The sequence below is a fragment of the Balaenoptera musculus genome, chromosome 2 (genome assembly GCF_009873245.2).
Source record: "Balaenoptera musculus isolate JJ_BM4_2016_0621 chromosome 2, mBalMus1.pri.v3, whole genome shotgun sequence".
Taxonomy (NCBI): domain Eukaryota; kingdom Metazoa; phylum Chordata; class Mammalia; order Artiodactyla; family Balaenopteridae; genus Balaenoptera; species Balaenoptera musculus.
This window is the reverse complement of record NC_045786.1, coordinates 146,846,082-146,869,013: the sequence shown is the minus strand read 5'-3', so window position 1 is coordinate 146,869,013 and position 22,932 is coordinate 146,846,082. Positions and strand designations below refer to the sequence as shown.

General features: G+C 36.9%; 1 protein-coding gene across 5 annotated transcripts in view; it reads right to left on the bottom strand.

Moving 5' to 3' along the window:
• PSEN1 (presenilin 1) overlaps nt 1–22,932 on the bottom strand; it is an 87,736-nt gene that overhangs the window by 25,093 nt on the left and 39,711 nt on the right. For all 5 annotated transcript variants that reach the window (XM_036842360.1, XM_036842361.1, XM_036842357.1 and 2 more), the window contains 3 exons: nt 11,317–11,384; nt 6,522–6,742; nt 1,928–2,026 (listed from right to left, as the gene is read on the bottom strand). In XM_036842360.1, coding sequence (XP_036698255.1) covers nt 1,928–2,026; nt 6,522–6,742; nt 11,317–11,384 — 388 coding nt within the window. The remainder of the gene's footprint in view (nt 1–1,927; nt 2,027–6,521; nt 6,743–11,316; nt 11,385–22,932) is intronic.

The window sequence follows — 22,932 nt, the reverse complement described above, 5'->3', positions numbered from 1 at the left end:
ACAAAGATCTACTCCTGGTGTCCTCTTCTCTTCTCCTTTGATTTGAATCACTCATCCACTCCCACAGCTGCAACTGTCACCTCCATGCTGATGTTCTTCAATTCTGCATCTCTATTATCAACCTTTTCCTTTGCACTGGTACTTCATTTCTAAACTCCTGCTGGAAATTTCTACCTGGATGGCTCACAGTTCCTGCCAAGAAAATTAGATATGGGCTACAGGCAACACTACACAGATTTCTCAAATAAGAAAAACCTCTCTTCTTTATCATCCTTCCTTTAAGCTTTAAACTTCTCACTCATCACTAAGAACGACTGAAACTGCCTCCAAAAGCTCTCATCAAGGCCTTTCCCTTGACTGCCATTACCTATCCCATAATTCAGACTCTCATTACTTTCCACCTAGACCATGGCAATATCTGCTTAGTTATGCTTCCCGTTCTCACTCCCTCCCATTCATCTTGCACAATGCTGCAAGCTTACAAAGGCACAGCTCTGATCACATTACTCTTCTGTTAAGAACCTTCTATGATTCCCAAGTGATCATGAATAGAATACAGAGATCTAAACCAGTCCCTCAAAGCTACCCTTGATCTTGCCCTATGTGCCTTTCCAAACCCATCTCCTAGTACTCTCCCTATTTTGTACTCCATGTTCTAGTCAACTGGAACACTTGAAATTTGAAAAAGATGCCCCACACTTATGCCTCCAAGCCATTCTTTGTGACAAGCCCACTTTTTTTTTTTTTTATATTTATTTGGCTGCATTGGGTCTTCGTTGCTGCGCGGGCTTCAGTAGTTGTGGCGCGCAGGCTCAGTAGTTGTGGCACACGGGCTTAGTTGCTCCATGGCGTGTGGGATCTCCCCAGACCAGGGATCGAACCCGTGTCCCTTGCACTGGCAGGCGGATTCTTAACCACTGCGCCACCAGGGACGTCCCCAAGCCCACTTTTGGAATTGACCCTTCCATCTGTGCTTGCTGAAATCCTACCCACGCTTTGAAGGTTCAATCCAAATGCTGTCTCTTCCATGAAGCCTTTCCCTGATTCCCCATTTAGATTTTCCCTGTTTTGAGCTTTTTCTGCACTTTGCGTTCCTTCTGAATAACCTGATAACAGTCTGCCTCGAATGTTGTTTATATACTTGTCTTATCTCACTTCTAAATTGTAAGCAAGGGAATTCCCTGGTGGTCCAGTGGTTACGACTCTGAGTTTTCACTGCTGAGGGCTCGGGTTCGATTCCTGGTCAGGGAAATAAGATCTCACGTGCCGTGCAGCATGGCCAAAAAAAAAAAAAAATGTAAGCAAATGCACTCTGAGGGAAAGCAAAGTATCTTAATCATCTTTTTTTTTTTTTTAATTTAGTTTTTGGCCATGCCACGGCAGGTGGGATCTTAGTTCCCCGATCAGGCCCCCTGCATTGGAAGCATGGAGTCTTAACCACTGGACCGCTAGGGAAGTCCCTCTTAATCATCTTTATATCCTCCACAGTGCTCTGTGGGAGCAGATCAGGTCAATGATGAATAAATATTTACTGAATGATTAGGAAGAGTATGACTCTAAAACCAAAAAAAGGGCAAACACATTCTGAAGGAAAAGTACAATTCTTTCAACATGCTAGTGCAAGATCCACCTACAATATATGTATATAACGAGTACTCAGTAGTTCTTGATTAATAATATTTTAAATGAGAATACTGGCTCCTCAGTCTCTAAATATTTCTTCTATCTCCACACATACTGAAAACTCTCTTGAACCAATGTCAGGCAGAAGATAATAACTTGCAAGGAAACAGATCTGCAGCAGTTCCATCAATGCTATGCATTTAAGGTGAGAAAAAGTACCATGATAATGACCATAATTACATGTGTTTGAATCTCTGTAAATTCTAAGCTGTTCACTAACTTAACATCATTCTGAAATACTTACAAGAGTAAATAAGAGCCGGAAAGAGAGTTTCATTTCTCTCCTGAGCTGTTTCAACCAGCATACGAAGTGGGCCTTTTGGACACAAAACAGCCACTAAATCTAGAAAAAGAAAAATAGAAAAGACATCTGAAAAATGTATTGGCTAAACTTGTAAATGGGTGTGTGAGGGAGGAATTAACCAATTGAAAAGGTTTAATTTTTTTTACACAGAAAGATGTTGAATGAATATGAAATAAACAGCAGGTAAGCTGATGGGGGAGGTGGATGGAGACAATCTAAACAAAATACACAAAACCACACAGAGACCTGTGCAAACTTCATTTTGGTTTGACTGCTATTTGGTTAGTTTACAGTGTATCACTGTTCTAGGTTCTAGGAATAAGTCTTCCCAGTTTGAAGAAAAGAGGCAGAAATAATGACAAGACAGAATTATTCTAGAGCAGTTGTCAATTTCCAAAGCAGAAACAAGGACAAGCCATTTCCAAACAAAACATACCTATGAGCCACAAACTGAAGGGTTACTTTAGGAGGGATTTAATAGAGGAGATTTGACTGAACTTTTCAAAATATGAAGAACAGAGTAGAAGAGATTCATCTTCTCTCCTTTTTGAAAACAGTATATGTACTATTTAGGGATACTTGAAATAAGAGGGCAGTAAATTTAAACAAAACAAAATAACTAATAAACCTCTGCATGAGTTAAGGATTTCTTTAGTTCTCCTGTCAAAAGCACTTCACAAATATTTAGGTCTCAGAATACATGCGGTGCTGAAAAGTGTCTTATTTTATGAAAACAGCAACTCGGAGGAGGAAGCAATATGCATAAATTATTCTTGATTCTACCGCCATCTCTCTCCAGTAACTGCAGTTTTTCTTACATTTGCTATGTCGTGAAAATTCAGAGCATAGAAATACAGAAAATAATTTCAAACATTTAATAATGTGAAACAGATATAGGTAAATTTGTAAAGGAAGATTTGATAGCTTGTGTTGACATTACTATCATTCAGATGCATTAAAGTAAAAAACCTCACACCTGCAAGTGGTCATGTCTTCTTGTACACTACTACTACTACTACTACTACTACAATAAAACACACACACACACACATGCACACACACACACACACACACACACATGCACACACACACACACACACAGAAATCTCTACTCTCACTGCTTCCATTTTGATTTGTTTGGGAAGAGAAAAGGGGAATTTGCCATGCTCTGAAATAATGAGATTTCTAACCTGTTTCAACCTGCGATGTCCTGTAACTATCTTGGTTTTACGACACACTACTCCTTATAGAATTGTTAAATGATAAACCCTTATTTTTTAGAGCAATTAAAGTGAATTAAAATTAATTTTGTTTTGAAATTCTTAGAACAATCTTTGTGACATCTTGAGATCTTATGGAAATGGAGTTAAGAATCATTACTCTAAATACTGGACACAAAAGTCTTTTATTTTGAAGGAACTCAAAGGTCTGTGGAGATAATTTGTATATGTATGGAAGAAACAGAGGGTTGATAGGAGAAACAGTGTAATGTAGCAGAAAGAATATGGGACTTAGGACTCATATTCTAGATCAAATGATGTTAAGCTTGGGCAAATACTTTACCTCTACAAGCTTCAGGTTCTTAGCAGTAAAACAAGAATAACTGCCTTGCTTACTTCACAGTATTATATATTTTAAAGAAACAGCTAATATTTACTGATAAATACCGTTATACGTGTGTACTGTACATATTAATTTAATCTTCATAATAACTAAGACTCGGGGGTTGAGTAATGTGTCTGTGGCCACATACCCAATAAATGATAGGAGCAGAAGAGTCTGGATTTGAACCCAGGCAGTCTGTGTCCAGAGCTGGCTTTTTTTTTTTTTAATATCAAAAATGGAATCAGACTCTTTATTATGATTCAACCCTGATGTTTCATTTAATCAAGTTTTAACTTGCTCTAGTATGTCATAATGGTGCCTTGTGAGCCCTGTAGCGTGAGACTTGTATGGTGGTGAAAGTTCCACTGCACACCTTGTTCAAGAGCCCAGCATTGTATATTTAGAAGTGAAATAGTCACTATAACACTATCTGGAACTCCCAAGTGGATAAAGTGAGGAGGCCTGTATTGTGGGTTTAATACGTACTGAGACATGTATAACTTTGATTTCTATTTTTGGTATCTGTGAGGCAAGAGATTCTCAGTTATTTCCCCTAAAGAGGGAAACCTTGGATAAGTAATTGCTGTTGCTACCACTGGCAGAACCAGGTGGCTAGACCACTTGCAATGTCCCAAGGGTCTGTAAAAATGCACAGATGGAGCCAACTGTTGGCCAGATTAAGACGACTGCCCAAAGTTCAGCTAATTTTGCTGACCCTTGGATCCCATTCTTTGATCAAGGATGCCTGGATTAAGCAATGAAAAGCAGAGCTCTCCAGTGAGCTCCTTCACATGTAGTTTTGATGCTGTCCATAAAGTGTACAAACTCCCACTGCTGTTTGTTCACTCATTTGATCCCAAAGGGCTCCCGTGGTAGCCAGGGGTCCAAGAGAGGGGTGACCTCCTCTAGCACCTTGTCAACTGGCAAGGGACTGAGGAAAGAAGAGGCCACCCTCTCCTGTGGGTGAGATATTCCACGGGGCCCAGACTCAGCGCTATCATATGGCTAACATTTCTGTCTTAGCAAGGAGGCCCTGGTGGCTGTGCTGAGCTTGTAGAATGCTGTCTCCATGATATGGAGATAAGGAGCAGATGGATACGGAGCTTCACAGGTTCAGGGCCTGTGAAAACCTGTTTCCAGGAGAGCTCGGTATGTAGTCAGAAATGGCCATTCTAAACGTGTACAGCATGGGACTGAAAAGGGTAGTTTCTCACACCAGAGATCCGTGGGCAACTTATGATCATAGTGTGTGATCCAGAGATTTCAGGAGGTATGAGAAGAGGTTGCTAAAGCCTCTACAGTGAATGATTCTCTGGGGCGGGAGAAGGGACACTAACGGAAGTAACTACTGTATTACAATTTGGACAGATTCTAGAACCTTATGTTGTAGGAGGTCCCCATTCAAGGTGGGCCAATTTGTAACAGTATAAATAGGCTTAAGTAAAATTTGTAAATGAAGAGTATATTGCCTCCCAGATCCGCAAAGGGCCTAAAACATAGTGGGCTTGTTTTAACATCGTGGGCGCAGAGAGGGTCAGCTGCTATTTCTTGACAGTGCCAGAGATGCAGAAGCCCTCAGCTTACCAAGTAACTTTCAGGAATTTAACTGGGGTGGCAGAGCCTTGTACTATGTACAGGGAAATGCCACCTCCCTTTTGAGCTCTATTGTGAATATCTGTATGTCCTCACCAAGTAGGTCCAGTGAATTTATTCAGAGGATGATATCATCAGTGTAATGTTATATCTGTGCTCTTGGACAAAGGTGGATGTGGTTAAGATCCAGCCTGCAAAGATTTTGTGCAACAGTAGTAGGGCTGCTAAAGTACCCGAGTCGCTTGGTAAAGATATAATGTGTCCCTTTGAAGGAGAAGGCAAACTGTGGCTGTCGAAAAAGGCATGGAACAGAAGAACATATTGGTAAAATCTCTGACTGCAAAGTATTAACCAGCTGCTGACTGGACGGAGCGCAGAACTGGCATTCTTGATCGCAGCTGTGCAATGAAAAGGTGAGTACTTTGCAAACCATCAAATACTATACAACCTAAGGTCACTATGAAAAGTCTGTCACAAAGAGTATATGACTTCTCCAGTTCTGTGACTGACTGCTCAAATATGAGAACAGAGCCAATCCAATTCTATTTCCACAGACGTTTTATTCATCAATCAAGGGGGAATGGTGAGGTTTTCTACTACAGGTCACCTGACATTTTAATAAGCATTTGAATAGGGATGAAAGAACACTGCAGTTATCATACAGAGACCACAAATTGACCTCTGAAAACGGATCTCTTTTTGGCTTTTATGCAAAGTGAGAGTTACAGAGTTCACATCTTGGTTATTCACGGCTAAGGTATATTCTGACTTTTCAGGACCCATGTCACATGGGTTGCTAATAAATTTGAAGCTCACACTGCCCAAATAAGTTTTATCTTTAAAAGAGTAATTCTACCCAAGTTGCCTTATAAAAAGTAGTTAACTTAATTTTTATATTAAAAATTAGTTGAGCACTTTATGTGTGTCAAGCACTCTGCTAGTGCTTTCCAACAAATATTCTGAGAAGCATTATTCCCATTTTCCAAATGAGGAAACTGAAGCTCGAAGGGCCCGAATCACCTTCATAAAGTCACGAAGGCTATCAGTGGTAGCGATGGGATTTGAATCTAAGTCTTAGGACCAGCAGTCTATGGATCCTTCCACTAACTCATCAGTGAGTTAAACTGGGGGGATTAATAAAACAGTTTTAAAGAACTTAACCTCAAAAAATTTGAAATCTTTATATGACAAAGATAGTAGAGTTAACTGATTATTTACTGAAAAGCTATGGGACATTACTGTTGTCATTTTCCCTAAGTCAAGACAACTAGAAGAGGAAGGAAAACACACCAGGAGGTATTTCTGTGATGAACAAAATGTCAGTCTTGGGTTTTACCATATACTGAAATCACAGCCAAGATGAGCCACGCGGTCCATTCTGGGAGGTACTTGATAAATACCAGGGCCATGAGGGCACTGATCATAATGAGATATGCCTGCTGGAGTCTCAGTGGACCTTTCCAGTGAATGGCAATCATTCCCACCACACCAAAATTCCAGATCAGGAGTGCAACTGTAATGTAGTCCATGGCAACATTATAGGTTTTAAACACTTCCCTGAAAAAAATTAAACAGATTTCTAAAAAGATTTGCATACAATAAGTTTCACCAAAACATTTTTTAGAACTATGGTTCTAACATAGATATTCATTAGATATTCATATCCCAGCTTCACACTTTTACCATATCTTTCTTTAAATTAACGCACTTTTTTCCTCAAGTTGAGCTTATTTTAACAGAAAACTCTGTATCAGTCATATAAATGGGAAACCAGTATCACAGGCCACAGCTGTAAAGTACAAAAACTAAAAAAAAGGCCATACAACACCTAAAATGCTATTCTATACTTTGGGAAACACTTGTTTGAAGTATCTGAAATTGGAAAAAATTAAACATGCAAAATGAATTTTAGAGCTTAGGACATACGGTGTTATTTTCATAAAATTTAGTGCAGCCATTAAATATATATATGTTTTATACACATACACACAAACATGGGATATAGGCATGATATATTGTTGCCTGAAAAAAAAATATGATCTCATTTACATGAAATAGTGTGTGAGAAGAGAGAGCAAGAGATCAATGTAGTAATTCCTGAAAAGATGCAGGACTTATCTTTAGATGATGGGAGTCTGGAATTTTTAAAACTTTTCTTCTTTTCTTTCTTTCTTTTTTTTTTTCCACAATGAATGAATGAATGAATTTTTATAATGAAGAAAATAGTATTTTAATTTTGGGAGGGGGAATTCCATCTTAAAATAAAGAGATACAAATATAGAAGATGGGTAACTGAGGAGAAAGAAAGCACTTGTTTATTTAAGCACAAACTTTGGATTCTGCAGACTATCCAGAAAGGTGATCTTTCCATTTTGAAATTTCAAAATAAATGTTAAATTTCTGGATGATGTAGCTATTTGTATTAAGCATTTCAGATATCCCAGCACTCAAAACAAAAAAACCCCAAAACTCCAAACTATTGTTATCTTTGGCTAGGTAATACATGCCTAAAATGTAAAATTCCCAACATATACTGTGAAAAGTTTCCCCCCAAACCTTGTCTCCTTCTCCAAAGGAAAGCACTATTATTAACTTCATATGCATCCTTCCAGAGAGTGTCCATACATGTCATAAATATACCTCTTTACTGGACACAAATGATAGCATACACATTGTTCTAAACCAGGTTTTTTTCTCTTAACGATATTCCTGGAGAACTTTCCACATTAGTATACTAGAGTACCTCATTCTTTTCAATGGCTTTATTGTATGGATGTACCATAATTTATTTAACCAGTTTTCTATTGATGGATACTTAGACTGATTCCATTCTTTTGCTATCAGAAACAATGCTGCAATGATTATCCCTACAGATTACTAGGTTCAGGACATTTTCATGTAAAACTTTAATGGATATGCCAAACTGCTCTTAATCAAAGTTTTACACCAATGTGTGCATGTTTATTTTCCTGCAAACTTGCCAAATTAGAACATTTATTAAACTATTTGATCCTTGTTAACCTAATGTACAGCTTTAATTAGCATTAATTTTATAAGGAGGGTGTGCAAATTTTCATATATTTAAAAGTAACTTGTCTTTCTCTTTCTGTTGACTATTTTTTCATATCCTTCGCCCATTTTTTTTCTGTTAGGTTGTTGTTGATCTTATTGCCATGTAGAGGTTTATATATAAAGTAAATTAGCCTTTGTCTATAAAATGAGTTGAAAACACACTTAGCAGTTGGTCATTCATCTTCTGATTTTTTTCATGGTGTGGCTGGTTGGCTTGTTTTTTGGGTTTTTTGGTTTTGTGTGAATGTGTGTGTGTGTGTGTGTGTGTATATATATATATGTGTATATATATTTATATATAAAACATTAGATTTAAGGAAGGACCTTTTAAGTTATATAATTAAAAATATATATATATATACTTAAATTCCCCATCCCCCATGGTTTTCTCTAGTCCTTTTATGGTTTTACTTTCATATTTAAATTTTTAATCCATTGGAATTTATCCTGGTATAGATATAAAGAAGAAATTCAAATTTTTCTCTGGATGACTACCCAATTATCTCAACACCAATTACTAAATAATCCATTTACAGCCTACTGATTCTATACTACCTGTATCATAAATTAAATTCCTTTATATATTTGAGCATTTTTTTTTAGTCCTTCTAATCTTTTCTACTAATTATCTATTTATAGTGCAGGTGTCACTATTTTAATTATTATAGTTTTAAAATTTTGTTTTTTTAAAAAAATTATTTATTTATGTATTTATTTTTGGTTGTGTTGGCTCTTCGTTGCTGCGCATGGGCTTTCTCTAGTTGCGGCGAGCGGGGGCTACTCTTCGTTGCAGTGCACGGGCTTCTCATTGCGGTGGCTTCTCTTGTTGCAGAGCACGGGCTCTAGGCGCACGGGCTTAGTTGCTCCACGGCATGTGGGATCTTCCCGGACCAGGGCTCGAACCCATGTCCCCTGCATTGGCAGGAGGATTCTTAACCACTGCACCACCAGGGAAGTCCCTAGTTTTATAATTTTGTATCAGGTAGGAGTAATATCCCTCAGTTTTCTTCTTTTTTACGATTCTTTGGGGTACCTTCACTTATTTATTTTTTCAAATAAATTTTAAAATTATCTTGTCCAGATTAAAAATAAATCTTATTTGTATTTTTATTGGGCTTATATTAAAATTTAAAATAAACTTAGAGAGAACTGACATCTTTATGATGATATTCTTTCTATGTAACCTGGTATAATTTTCCATTTCTTTAAGTCTTCTTTTTGAGCCCTGAAGAGGCATTTTAAAATTTCTTTATTTTATTTATTTATTTATTTTTAAAAGTTTGGCCACGCCGCATGGCTCGCAGGATCTCAGTTCCCTGACCAGGGATTGAATCTGGGTGACAGCAGTGAAGGCACCAAATCCTAACCTTTAAACCACCAGGGAACTCCCTAAAATTTCTTAATAATAGAGCTTAAACAATTACTGTTTAATCCTAGATATTTTCTCTTTCTTGCTGCTCTCATAAATGGGATTTTTTTCTTTTCATTATGTTTTCTAACTAGTTGTTTACATGATGGCTATTGATTTATGTTAATTAATTTTGTATGCAGTTGCCTTAACAAATTTACTTAGTGATTCTAATTGTTTTTTTGGTTAATTCTGAAACCAAGTAAACAATCATTTTAGCTCTAATTACTGATAATTTAACCTTCTCTTCCAAATTGTGCAGCTCTTATTTCTTTGTCTTATTTAATTGCGTTCACTAGTCCCTCCAGAGCAACTATTGACAACAATAGTGATAAAGGAAATCCTCATCTTGTCCTAACAGTGACAGGTGTGCTTCTGAAGTTTTCCTAAGAGGATGATACCAATCTTTAGAATAAGATTCATATATTTTATCATGTTAGAGAACTAATCATCTGTTTTATTATGGAATTTGACCAAGGACAAGTGTTGAATTTTGTCAAATTCTTGTTAGCATGTACGAGATGACGACTTAGTAACATGGTGACTTGTATTGATATTTCCTAATAATAAACCAGTCTCCCATTCTGCAAACAAACTCCATTTGGTCATATGTATTATAGCCTCGAAGGGTTGTTGCTGAATCCTGTTAGTGAATATTTAGTTATTCTTTTGGCATCAATAAATAGGACTGATCCACAGTTTCCTTTTTCTTGATAATTCATAGGGTTTTGGTACCAGTGTTACCCTGCCTTCTTAAAAAGAATCTGGAAGCTTTTCTTCTTTTTCTATGTCCTGGAACAGTTAAAATAGCATTAGAGTTATCCACTCCTTAAAGGTTTAATAGAATTTCCCTATGAAACCATTTGGGCCTGGTATTGTTGTTACGGGTGGAGGTGGGATGAGAACCTCCTCAACAACCTTCTGTATTTTTTCTTTGCTCTGCTTAGATTTTCTATCACTTCAGTGGTCAGTTTTGGTAACTAGTTTTTTCCTAAAAAATCATCCATTTCATAGAGATTCTTACATTTATTTCTTTTGTCTATGGTCATTCCCCCTGCTTCTACCAAAGAGTTAACTCTTCAATTTATTTTTTAGCTTTATTGCTTCTTCCTAATTTAAGAGCTAGTGCAATGGTTTACGACCTGTATTCTGCCACTGGGGCTGAGAGAAAGGCAAGGCGGGCAAATCTCTGAGCCTCTCTATTCTCTTCAACAGAGCAGCTCCACTTTTTTCTATTTTATATGTGAAGTTCTCATGTAAGATTTCATTTGAAAGGCGAAAGACTAACTGATGAAACAATATAAAAGTTTAAAAATCAATTCATGTTTATACACATGCTTGAAACGCTTTAACATTCTGATTCAAAGATCATTACTAGAAGTAAAGAATACAGTAAATTCTTTACTAAAAAGACTTAGAAATAACTGTAGTCTTGAGTTCTTTCAGTTCTACTTATTATACACAAGGATCAACAAAAGAATATCCCTATCGATAATATTAACTAGTTGTATATATACCAACTATGGCCTATACATGGAAACAATTATAATTTAAGAATAATTCATCAACAAAGTACATTTCTTTAAATGCCAGTTATAGAGCCCAAATAAAGTTAATTTGTGAAAAACAGACCAAATATTTCACTACTTACCCCAAGTAAATGAATGAGAAAAAGAACAGCAACAATAGGGATGAAATAATAAGCCAGGCATGGATGACCTAGAAAAGAGTTTCAGTATAATTAACAGATCCCATAACCCTAAAAAAAATCCAAATTTCTTACTTCAAAAATTGTATATTACTTCTGTATGTGTTATGATTTTCAAATGGCAAAATACAAGCAGCTTTGGGATCAGTGAATACCTATAACACAACTCTTTGGTGCTGAACTACTCATAATATAAATAGAAATTTCACCAAAATACATGTAGACCTTCGTTCCTTTAAAAATACGTAAAATTTTAAAAAGAAAAGAATACATTAAAAAAAACAAATTATCGAAGACAACCTATGGAACTTCCCTGGTGGCGCAGTGGTTAAGAATCCGCCTACCAATGCAGGGGACACAGGTTCGAGCCCTGGTCCGGGAAGATCCCACATGCCGCGGAGCAACTAAGCCCCTGTACCACAACTACTGAGCCTGCGCTCTAGGGCCCGTGAGTCACAACTACTGAGCCCACGTGCCACAACTACCAAAGCCCACACACCTCGAACTCATGGTCTGCAACAAGAGAAGCCACCACAATAAGATGCCGGCGCACAGCAATGAAGAGTAGCCCCCACTCACCACAACTAGAGAAAGCCCGCAAGCAGCAATGAAGACCCAACGCAGCTAAAATAAATAAATAAATAAATAAATAAAATTTTAAGGGTTATTGTGTTAAAAAAAAAAAAAAAAAACAAAGACAACCTACGGAATGGGAGAAAATATTTGCAAATGATATGACTGACAAGGGGTTAATATCCAAAATATATGAACAAACCAAACAACTCAATGTCAAAAAACAAACAACCCAATCAAAAAATGGGCAGAAGACCTAAAGAGACATTTTTCCAAAGAATACATACACATGGCCAACAAGCACATGAAAAGATGCTCAATACTGTTAATTATTAGAGAAATGCAAATCAAAACAACGAGTTATCACCTCATACTTGTCAGAATAGCTATCATCAAAATGACCACAAATAACAAGTGTTGGCGAGGATGTGGAGAAAAGGGAAGTTTTGTACCCTGTTGGTGAGAATGTAAATTTGTGCAGCCACTGTGGAAACCAGTATGGAGGTTCCTCAAAAAACTAAAAATAAAACTACCATATGATCCAGCAATTCCACTCCTGGGTATGTATCCAGGAAAAACAAAAACACTAATTTGAAAAGATACATGCACCACTATGTTCATAGAAGCACTATTTACAACAGGCAAGATATGGAAGCAACCCAACTGTCCATCAACAGAAGAACGAACGGATAAGTAAGATGTGTACACACACACAAACATACACACACACACACAGGAATATTATTCAGCCTTAAAAAAGAATAAAATTCTTCCATTTGCAGCAATGTGGATGGACCTAGAGAGTATTAAGCTTAGTGAAGTAAGTCAGACAGAGAAAGACAAATACTGTATGATACCACTTATACGTGGAATCTAAAAAGTAATACAAATAAATGTACGTGTAAAACAGAAACAGATGCACAGATATAGAAAACAGACTAGTGGTTACCAAAGGGGAATGGGAAGTGAGGGGTACAAATTAGAGGTATGCCAATGTTCATTGCAGCACTATTTACAATAGCCAGGACATGCAAGCAACCTAAATGTCCATCGACAGACGAATGGATAAAGAAGATGTGGTACATATATACAATGGAATATTAATCAGTCATAAAAAAGAACAAAATAATGCCACTTGCAGCAACATGGATGGACCTAGAGATTGTCATACTGAGTGAAGTCAGACACAAAGACAAATATCATATGATATTGCTTACATGTGGAATCTAAAAAAAAGAGTACAAATGAGCTTATTTACAAAACAGAAGTAGACTCATAGATGTAGAAAACAAACTTATGGTTACCAGGGGATAAGGGTGGGGAGGGATAAACTAGGAGATTGGAATGGACATATACACACTACTATATATAAGATAGATAACTAATAAGAACCTGCTGTATAGCACAGGGGACTCTACTCAATACTCTGTAATGGCCTATATGGGAAAGAATCTGAAAAAAAAAAGAGTGGATATATATAGACATATAACTGATTCACTTTGCTGTACTCCTGAAACCAACACAACATTGTAAATCAACTATACTCCAATAAAAATAAAAAAACAAAAGCAAAAACAAATTAGGGGTATGGGATTAGGAGGTACAAACCACTATGTATAAAATAGATAAGCAACAAGAATATATTTTATAGCACATGGAATTATAGCCATTATCTTATAATAACTTTTAATGGAGTATAATCTGTAAAAATAACGAATCACTATTCTGTATACCTGAAACTAATATAATACTGTAAATTAACTATACTTCAATTAAAAAAATTATCAACAGAGTCAACAGTTAACATTTAAACTTTAAAGCAGCAATATTTTCAATGGAGGAATTTTGATGTATTTCTTAAATAAACAATAAATTAATTGATAAATAATTGATAATAAATTGATAAAATAAATAATTGATAATCAAATTCAATAAAATTGAAAATCAGATATTCAGTTAAGTGACCTATATACACATACTTTAACTGTACAGAGAAAATAGGTCTTCTAAATTACATAACTATTTGACAAAAGAATATTCTGAGGTTTCAATAAGTATTATTGAATCTGAGGTTTCAATAAGTATTGCTATGCTATGTTTATTTTACTTGGTTCATTAATAAGTTAATACTTACATGTCAGTCCATTAATATTATGCAGAATTCGTATAGAACTATATAAATATTAGTCATTATTACTCATGTACAGCTTATTAATATGAGAGATAGAATCAGAACCTGATTTTTAATTAATTAAATAATTAATTTTTTTGGCCACGCCATGTGGCATGCGGGATCTGAGTTCCCCGACAAGGGGTCGAACCCGTGCCCCCTGCAGTGGAAGCGTGGAGTCTTAACCACTAGGCCGCCAGGGAAGTCCCCAGAACTTGATTTTTATAATCTATTACACAAGATAAAAAAATTTTATGGTAATTTTATGTAATGAGTATGTTGGGGAAAATACTATACAACCCAAAGAGTCTGGGGTTTTAAAAAATAGAATGGAGAAGCATGATAAATTGTCAGGTAATTTTTAACCAAAAGTGAAATTATTTTGAGGTAGATACAGCCAAAATATGCTTTATGCTTTCAATGAACTTTACTGTTTAATGACAGAAGGAGCTACTTAATCAACAACTTTCCCAAACATATCTCTTAATCAGAAAAGACCAAATCAAACCTTAAAAAGAAGAAAAGCTCCAAATCAAGAATATTATTTTGTCTTCTTTTTTAAAAAAAATCTCCCACACCCACCTCCCAGATCCAGTTGTTCCAATTATCCCACTCTAAGCTATCAAAATCTAGTTGTTACTAATGTTAACATTAGAATCTATGTTAATTTTGTCTTGCGGTTCCATTTTGATCACTCAAGGTGATCTGCGATTGTTAATTCTTTTGAAGAAAAGATTTCTTAAAAATTCTCTCTTTCTTTAAAACAATTTTATGAAATGTTACAATTTGGGAAAAGGTCAAAAGAGTGGCTTTACACCACTAAAGTTGGTATTCCTTTGACATTTAAATATTCTAAATTGACTATCCGAATACAACAAATTTAATATCTGGTGTTCCTCCATAAAAACCTCCCCTAACATTTTTTTTAATTAATTAATTTATTCATTTATTTAATTTTTGGATGCATTGGGTCTTCGCTGTTGCACGCGGGCTTTCTCTATTCGCAGTGAGCGGGGGCTACTCTTTGTTGCGGGGCGCAGGCTTCTCATTGTGGTGGCTTCTCTTGTTGCAGAGCACAGGCTCTAGGCGCGAGGGCTTCAGTAGCGGTGGCACACGGGCTTCAGTAGTTGTGGCTCGCGGGCTCTAGAGCACAGGCTCAGTAGTTGTGGCGCACGGGCTTAGTTGCTCTGGGGCATGTGGGATCTTCCTGGACCAGTATCATGGTCCACGGGCTCGAACCCGTGTCCCCTGCATTGGCAGGCGGATTCTTAACCACTGCGCCACCAGGGAAGCCCTCCCCTAACATTTTATTCTAAAAATTTTCAAACACACAGTGAACCACTGCCCAGATACCACCAAAATTCTACCATTCACATTTTGCTGTACTTGCTTTGCAACACATCTATCCATCTCTCCACCCATTAGCCCATTTTAATCCATATCAAAGTAAACTGAAGACACCTGTACGTTTCCCTCTAAGTACTTCAACTTTAGCAAAATATTCTAAAGGGAGTCCTTACTCTAGTTCATCTGCAAAAAAAAAAAATAATAAGCAGAAATGAATCTTCCCACCTGCATCCCAGCCCATCACAAGTCTTAGCTTTAGAAATAATCCAAGTTATAAAACTAAAAAGTATATAAAATATTACAAAACAGAAAAACTTTAAAGAGTGGGAGATGTACACTGGTATTCCATACTGAGCTCCAAATTAAGGGCTAGAGTAAATATTATGTACCAGAAATCCTCCACTTTCTTAAGAAATGCTTTTTACCTTGTTTTATGGGGGAAGGGGCAAGGGAACATGGGAATGTTTTTTATTTAAAAAAAACAGCATTTTTCTGAATACAAAGTAACATATGCTTATAACATATAGAAAATATAGAAACACTAAAAGAAAAAACAATTCCCATTGACCAATGAGAACCAAAGTTGACATTAACATTTCCTTTCAGACATGTTTTCTGTCTGCATATGTAAAGACCTTTTAAAAAAATTAGAATCAGGTAATAGAAAATTTTACATTCTGCTTTTTAAATTAATTTTTTATTAAAGACAAATTCTCATCCCACCAAATATTTTTTTTAAATATGATTTTTAAATGACTAAATAATAGTCTACTTACACGCATGAACCCACAATTTAACTTTTCCCTTATGCATGGAATTTGTGGGGTTTTCCTTCTTTTTCCAATTATATTTTATGCTAGGAGTAATATCTAGTATGCAAATATTTTCCAGCATTTTAAAGTCTTTGGGATAAATCATGAAAGCAAAATACAGAACCAAAGTGTACAGACATTTTCTAATTACTGACTATTGATACATACTGGCTTAGTGACTCCACAAATAAGGCCTGATTAACCTTCACCAAGTCAGTAAGTTAAATATGTTAATTTGTTATTTTAATATATATATTTTTTGCTAGTGAGGAAATACGCATACACCTCTCTCTCCCTCTCTCTTCCTCTCCCTCTCCTGGCCATCTATATTTCCTTCATAATTTCTCTGCTTGGATTTTTAAAATTTCTTATTAGGATGTTCATAATTTTAGCTATTTGTAACTGCTCTTCATATGGTAAAAATATTAGCCCTCTGCCTGTAATAATGGTTATAAATGGTCTTCTTATTTAGGTTAATCACTGATGTTATGATTTTCTGAATTATTACCTAAATTCAAAGCCTCTTCTGATGACTAAATAACACCTTCCCTTTTTCTAGAACATCAGGTGGTAAAACAGGCCTTTCTCATCTTGCTACAATCCCTAGTTCAGCTTTCCTGTGCTAAAGGCTCTGAAAGAAAAGAGCCCCTGCTTCTGTACAGAACAGCAAGGATCTCCTCTAAACACTGAACTATCTAGGCCAGAAATCATGTGACTTTAGTAAGCTATACAGTTTCATCTATAACAAATGATATATAATAATTAACTGCCTTTTCCATTTCTTCCTTTTTAAGGTTTGTTTGGTCTTTTAGCTTCTTGTGCTTCTCAGAGACATTGCACAATCAACCAGTGACACACAAATCCTCAGGGCTTATTTCCAAACAGGTCCTGGCAAGTTTCTGAATTTCTGACTCAAAAGCTCCTTTTATTTTTATACTAGGAGTCAAAATTAACAACTTGTTTCTATAGAATTGGCTGTGTTTGCTAAGACTTGAATATTAAAAAGCAAAAGAAAACAACACAAAAATGAATGGGTGAACGTGGAAATCCAGCTAAGTATAAACCTTTTAGATTGTCTAATATGAAGCATTAACTAAAATATGCACAAAACTGACCAAAAATACATCAGGATAAGTTCTAGTTCTACCTACCGAATACAGCTACAACACCTGGATCGAATGCGTGCAGCTGCCAGTAGGCTGGGGAGTCAGAAGTACCAGGAAGCCAGCAATGAGTTTACCACTTTTTCCCTCCAGTACTACCCTCCTCCACCTGAACTCAACACAACCCAAGTGGACATTAGCAAGACTATGAGCTCCAGGAGAAGCCTTCTAAGTTCCTGCCAGCAAAGCAGAAAGAGGTCTCCTAACACCAAAGAAGAATGCAAAACCCCAGGTGACTCCCAATAACATGTGAGGAACAAAAGTAGCATATAATCCAGATACAAGTCACAAAGAAAGTCCAATAAAGCAGAGAAATGGAACTGGCAGGTAAACACTTATATGTAAACAAATATATATAGTGGACAAAAAAAGATGCAGTAATTGAGACATGAGCATATTTAAGCAGGGGGAGGAGTATGCTTCTCAACACGACATCATTTGCTCTTTGGCTCCCTGAGTGTTGATGACTACCTGTCGCCATCACACACATCTTTTGTCTTCAATCTCTAGATTCTGATGTCAGACTGCAAATGGTCATCACTTGGGTTAATACTTCCACCCACTCAACAAACAAGGTTAAACTCTGTATAATTTTAGAGTTTGTGAACACTGAAAGGTATTCCATCTTATTAATAATCAACTAAATGCAAATTAAGACATTTTTGCTTTGCCTATGAGGGTTAGCACAGATTTTTTTTTAAAAAAAATTCAGCGCTGGTGAAGGTGGGGTAAGACAGCCTTTTTCACTACCAGTGTTAAGTACAAATTGATACTATCATCTTGAAAACAAAATTCTGCATAGCAAGACAGTTAAAAATATGTAGATAATTTGCTCCAGAAATTCTGTGCCTAGGATTTTACCCTAAGGAAATAATTTGAAAAACTGAAAAGTTCTATGCATAAAGACATTGTTTTTTAGAAGAGCGAAAATCTGGAAACAACTTAAATGTCCAAATTAGGGGAAGTGAATTACAATACACTCATTGAGTCAAATATTATGTAACCATTAGACATATTTGCTAAGAATTTATAATATGGAAAAATGCTTATGCCAAAGTAAAAGTTAAAAAAGGACACATACTGATTATGCATTTGATTTTAACCATGTTAAAGAATATACAGAAGTAGACTCCCTCTTGCGAGAGCACCAGAATCACAACTGGCTGCTGGACAATCATTGACAGGAAGACCCTGGACTTCACCAAGGAGGATACCCCACGTCCAAGGACAGAGGAGAAGCCACAGTGAGACGGTAGGAGGGGCGCAATCAGAGTAAAATCAAATCCCATAACTGCTGGGTGGGTGAGTCACAGACTGGCGAACACTTATACCACAGAAGTCCACCCACTGGAGTGAAGGTTCTGAGCTCCACGTCAGGCTTCCCAACCTGGGGGTCCGGCAACGGGAGGAGGAATTCCTAGAGAATCAGACTTTGAAGCCTAGTGGGAATTGATTGCAGGACTTTGACAGGACTGGGGGAAACAGAGACCCCACTCTTGGAGGGCACACACAAAGTAGTGTGCACATCGGGACCCAGGGGAAGGAGCTGTGACCCTGGGGGAGACTGAACCAGACCTACCTGCTGGTGTTGGGGGGTCTCCTGCAGAGGCGGGGGGTGGCTCTGTTTCACCGTGGCGCAAGGACACTGGCAGCGGAGGTTCTGGGAAGTGCTCCTTGGCGTGAGCCCTCCCAGAGTCTGCCATTAACCCCACCAAAGAGCCCAGGTAGGCTCCAGTGTTGGGTTGCCTCAGGCAAAACGACCAACAGGGAGGGAACCCAGCCCCACCCATCAACAGTCAAGTGGATTAAAGTTTTACTGAGCTCTGACCGCCACAGCAACAGTCAGCTCTACCCACCACCAGAGCCTCCCATCAAGCCTCTTAGATAGCCTCAACCACCAGAGGGCAGACAGCAGAAGCAAGAAAAACTACAATCCTGCAGCCTGTGGACCAAAAACCACAGTTACAGAAAGATAGACAAGATGAAAAGGCAGAGGGCTATGTAGCAGATGAAGGAACAAGAAAAAACCCCAGAAAAACAACTAAATGAAGTGGAGATAGGCAACTTTCCAGAAAAATAATTCAGAATAATGATAATGAAGATGATCCAGGACCTCGGAATAAGAATGGAGGCAAAGATTGAGAAGATGCAAGAAATGATTAACAAAGACCTAGAAGAATTAAAGAACAAACAAACAGAGATGACCAATACAAAAACTGAAATGAAAACTACACTAGAAGGAATCAATAGCAGAATAACTGAGGCAGAAGAACGGATAAGTGACCTGGAAGACAGAATGGTGGAATTCACTGCTGTGGAACAGACTAAAGAAAAAAGAATGAAAAGAAATGAAGACAGCCTAAGAGACCTCTGGGACAACATGAAACGCAACAACATTCACATTATAGGGGTCCCAGAAGGAGAAGAGAGAGAGAAAGGACCAGAGAAAATATTTGAAGAGATTATAGTCGAAAACTTCCCTAACGTGGGAAAGGAAATAGCCACCCAAGTCCAGGAATCGCAGAGAGTCCCATACAGGATAAACCCAAGGAGAAACACGCCGAGACACATAGTAATCAAAGTGGCAAAAATTAAAGACAAAGAAAAATTATTGAAAGCAGCAAGGGAAAAACGACAGATAACATACAAGGGAACTCCCATAAGGTTAACAGCTGATTTCTCAGCAGAAACTCTACAAGCCAGAAGGGAGTGGCATGATATACTTAAAGTGATGAAAGGGAAGAACCTACAACCAAGATTACTCTACCCGGCAAGGATCTCATTTAGATTTGATGGAGAAATCAAAAGCTTTACAGACAAGCAAAAGCTAAGAGAATTCAGCACCACCAAACCAGCTCTACAACAAATGCTAAAGGAACTTCTCTAAGTGGGAAACTCAAGAGAAGAAAAGGACCTACAAAAACAAACCCAAAACAATTAAGAAAATGGTCATAGGAACATACATATCGATAATTACCTTAAACGTGAATGGATTAAATGCCCCAACCAAAAGACATAGACTGGCTGAATGGATACAAAAACAAGACCCATATATATGCTGTCTACAAGAGACCCACTTTAGACCTAGGGACACATACAGACTGAAAGTGAGGGGATGGAAAAAAGATATTCCATGCAAATGGAAATCAAAAGAAAGCTGGAGTAGCTATACTCATATCAGATAAAATAGACTTTAAAATAAAGAATGTTACAAGAGACAAGGAAGGACACTACATAATGATCAAGGGATCAATCCAAGAAGAAGATATAACGATTATAAATATATATGCACCCAACATAGGAGCACCTCAATACATATGGCAACTGCTAACAGCTATAAAAGAGGAAATCGACAGTAACACAGTCATAGTGGGGGACTTTAACACCTCACTTACACCAATGGACAGATGATCCAAAATGAAAATAAATAAGGAAACAGAAGCTTTAAATGACACAATAGACCAGATAGATTTAATTGATATATATAGGACATTCCATCCAAAAACAGCAGATTACACGTTCTTCTCAAGTGCGCAGGGAACATTCTCCAGGATAGATCACATCTTGGGTCACAAATCAAGCCTCAGTAAATTTAAGAAAACTGAAATCATATCAAGCATCTTTTCTGACCACAACGCTATGAGATTAGAAATGAATTACAGGGAAAAAAATGTAAAAAAAGACAAACACATGGAGGCTAAACAATACGTTACTAAATAACCAAGAGATCACTGAAGAAATCAAAGAGGAAATCAAAAAATACCTAGAGACAAATGACAATGAAAACACGACGACCCAAAACCTATGGGATGCAGCAAAAGCAGTTCTAAGAGGGAAGTTTATAGCTATACAAGCCTACCTAAAGAAACAAGAAAAATCTCAAGTAAACAATCTAACCTTACACCTAAAGAAACTAGAGAAAGAAGAACAAACAAAACCCAAAGTTAGCAGAAGGAAAGAAATCATAAAGATCAGAGCAGAAATAAATGAAATAGAAACAAAGAAAACAATAGCAAAGATCAATAAAACTAAAAGTTGGTTCTTTGAGAAGATAAACAAAATTGATAAACCATTAGCCAGACTCATCAAGAAAAAGAGGGAGAGGACTCAAATCAATAAAATCAGAAATGAAAAAGGAGAAGTTACAACAGACACCGCAGAAATACAAAGCATCCTAAGAGACTACTACAAGCAACTTTATGCCAATAAAATGGACAACCTGGAAGAAATGGACAAATTTTTAGAAAGGTATAACCTTCCAAGACTGAACCAGGAAGAAATAGAAAATATGAACAGACCAATCACAAGGAATGAAATTGAAACTGTGATTAAAAATCTTCCAACAAACAAAAGTCCAGGACCAGATGGCTTCACAGGTGAATTCTATCAAACATTTAGAGAAGAGCTAACACCTATCCTTCTCAAACTCTTCCAAAAAATTGCAGAGGAAGGAACACTCCCAAACTCATTCTATGAGGCCACCATCACCCTGATACCAAAACCAGACAAAGACACTACAAAAAAAGAAAATTACAGACCAATATCACTGATGAATATAGATGCAAAAATCCTCAACAAAATACTAGCAAACAGAATCCAGCAACACATTAAAAGGATCATACACCACGATCAAGTGGGATTTATCCCAGGGATGCAAGGATTCTTCAATATACGCAAATCAATCAATGTGATACACCATATTAACAAATTGAAGGAGAAAAACCATATGATCATCTCAATAGATGCAGAAAAAGCTTTTGACAAAATTCACCACCCATTTATGATAAAAACTCTCCAGAAAGTGGGCATAGAGGGAACCTACCTCAACATAATAAAGGCCATATATGACAAACCCACAGCAAACATCATTCTCAATGGTGAAAAACTGAAAGCATTTCCTCTAAGATCAGGAACGAGACAAGGATGTCCACTCTCACCACTATTATTCAACATAGTTCTGGAAGTCCTAGCCACGGCAATCAGAGAAGAAAAAGAAATAAAAGGAATACAAATTGGAAAAGAAGAAGTAAAACTGTCACTGTTTGCGGATGACATGATACTATACATAGAGAATCCTAAAACTGCCACCAGAAAACTGCTAGAGCTAATTAATGAATATAGTAAAGTTGCAGGATACAAAATTAATGCACAGAAATTCTTGCATTCCTATACACTAATGATGAAAAATCTGAAAGAGAAATTATGGAAACACTCCCATTTACCATTGCAACAAAAAGAATAAAATACCTAGGAATAAACCTACCTAGGGAGACAAAAGACCTGTATGCAGAAAACTATAAGACACTGATGAAAGAAATTAAAGATGATACCAACAGATGGAGAGATATACCATGTTCTTGGATTGGAAGAATCAACATTGTGAAAATGACTATACTACCCAAAGCAATCTACAGATTCAATGCAATCCCTATCAAATTACCAATGGCATTTTTTACGGAGCTAGAACAAATCATCTTAAAATTTGTATGGAGAC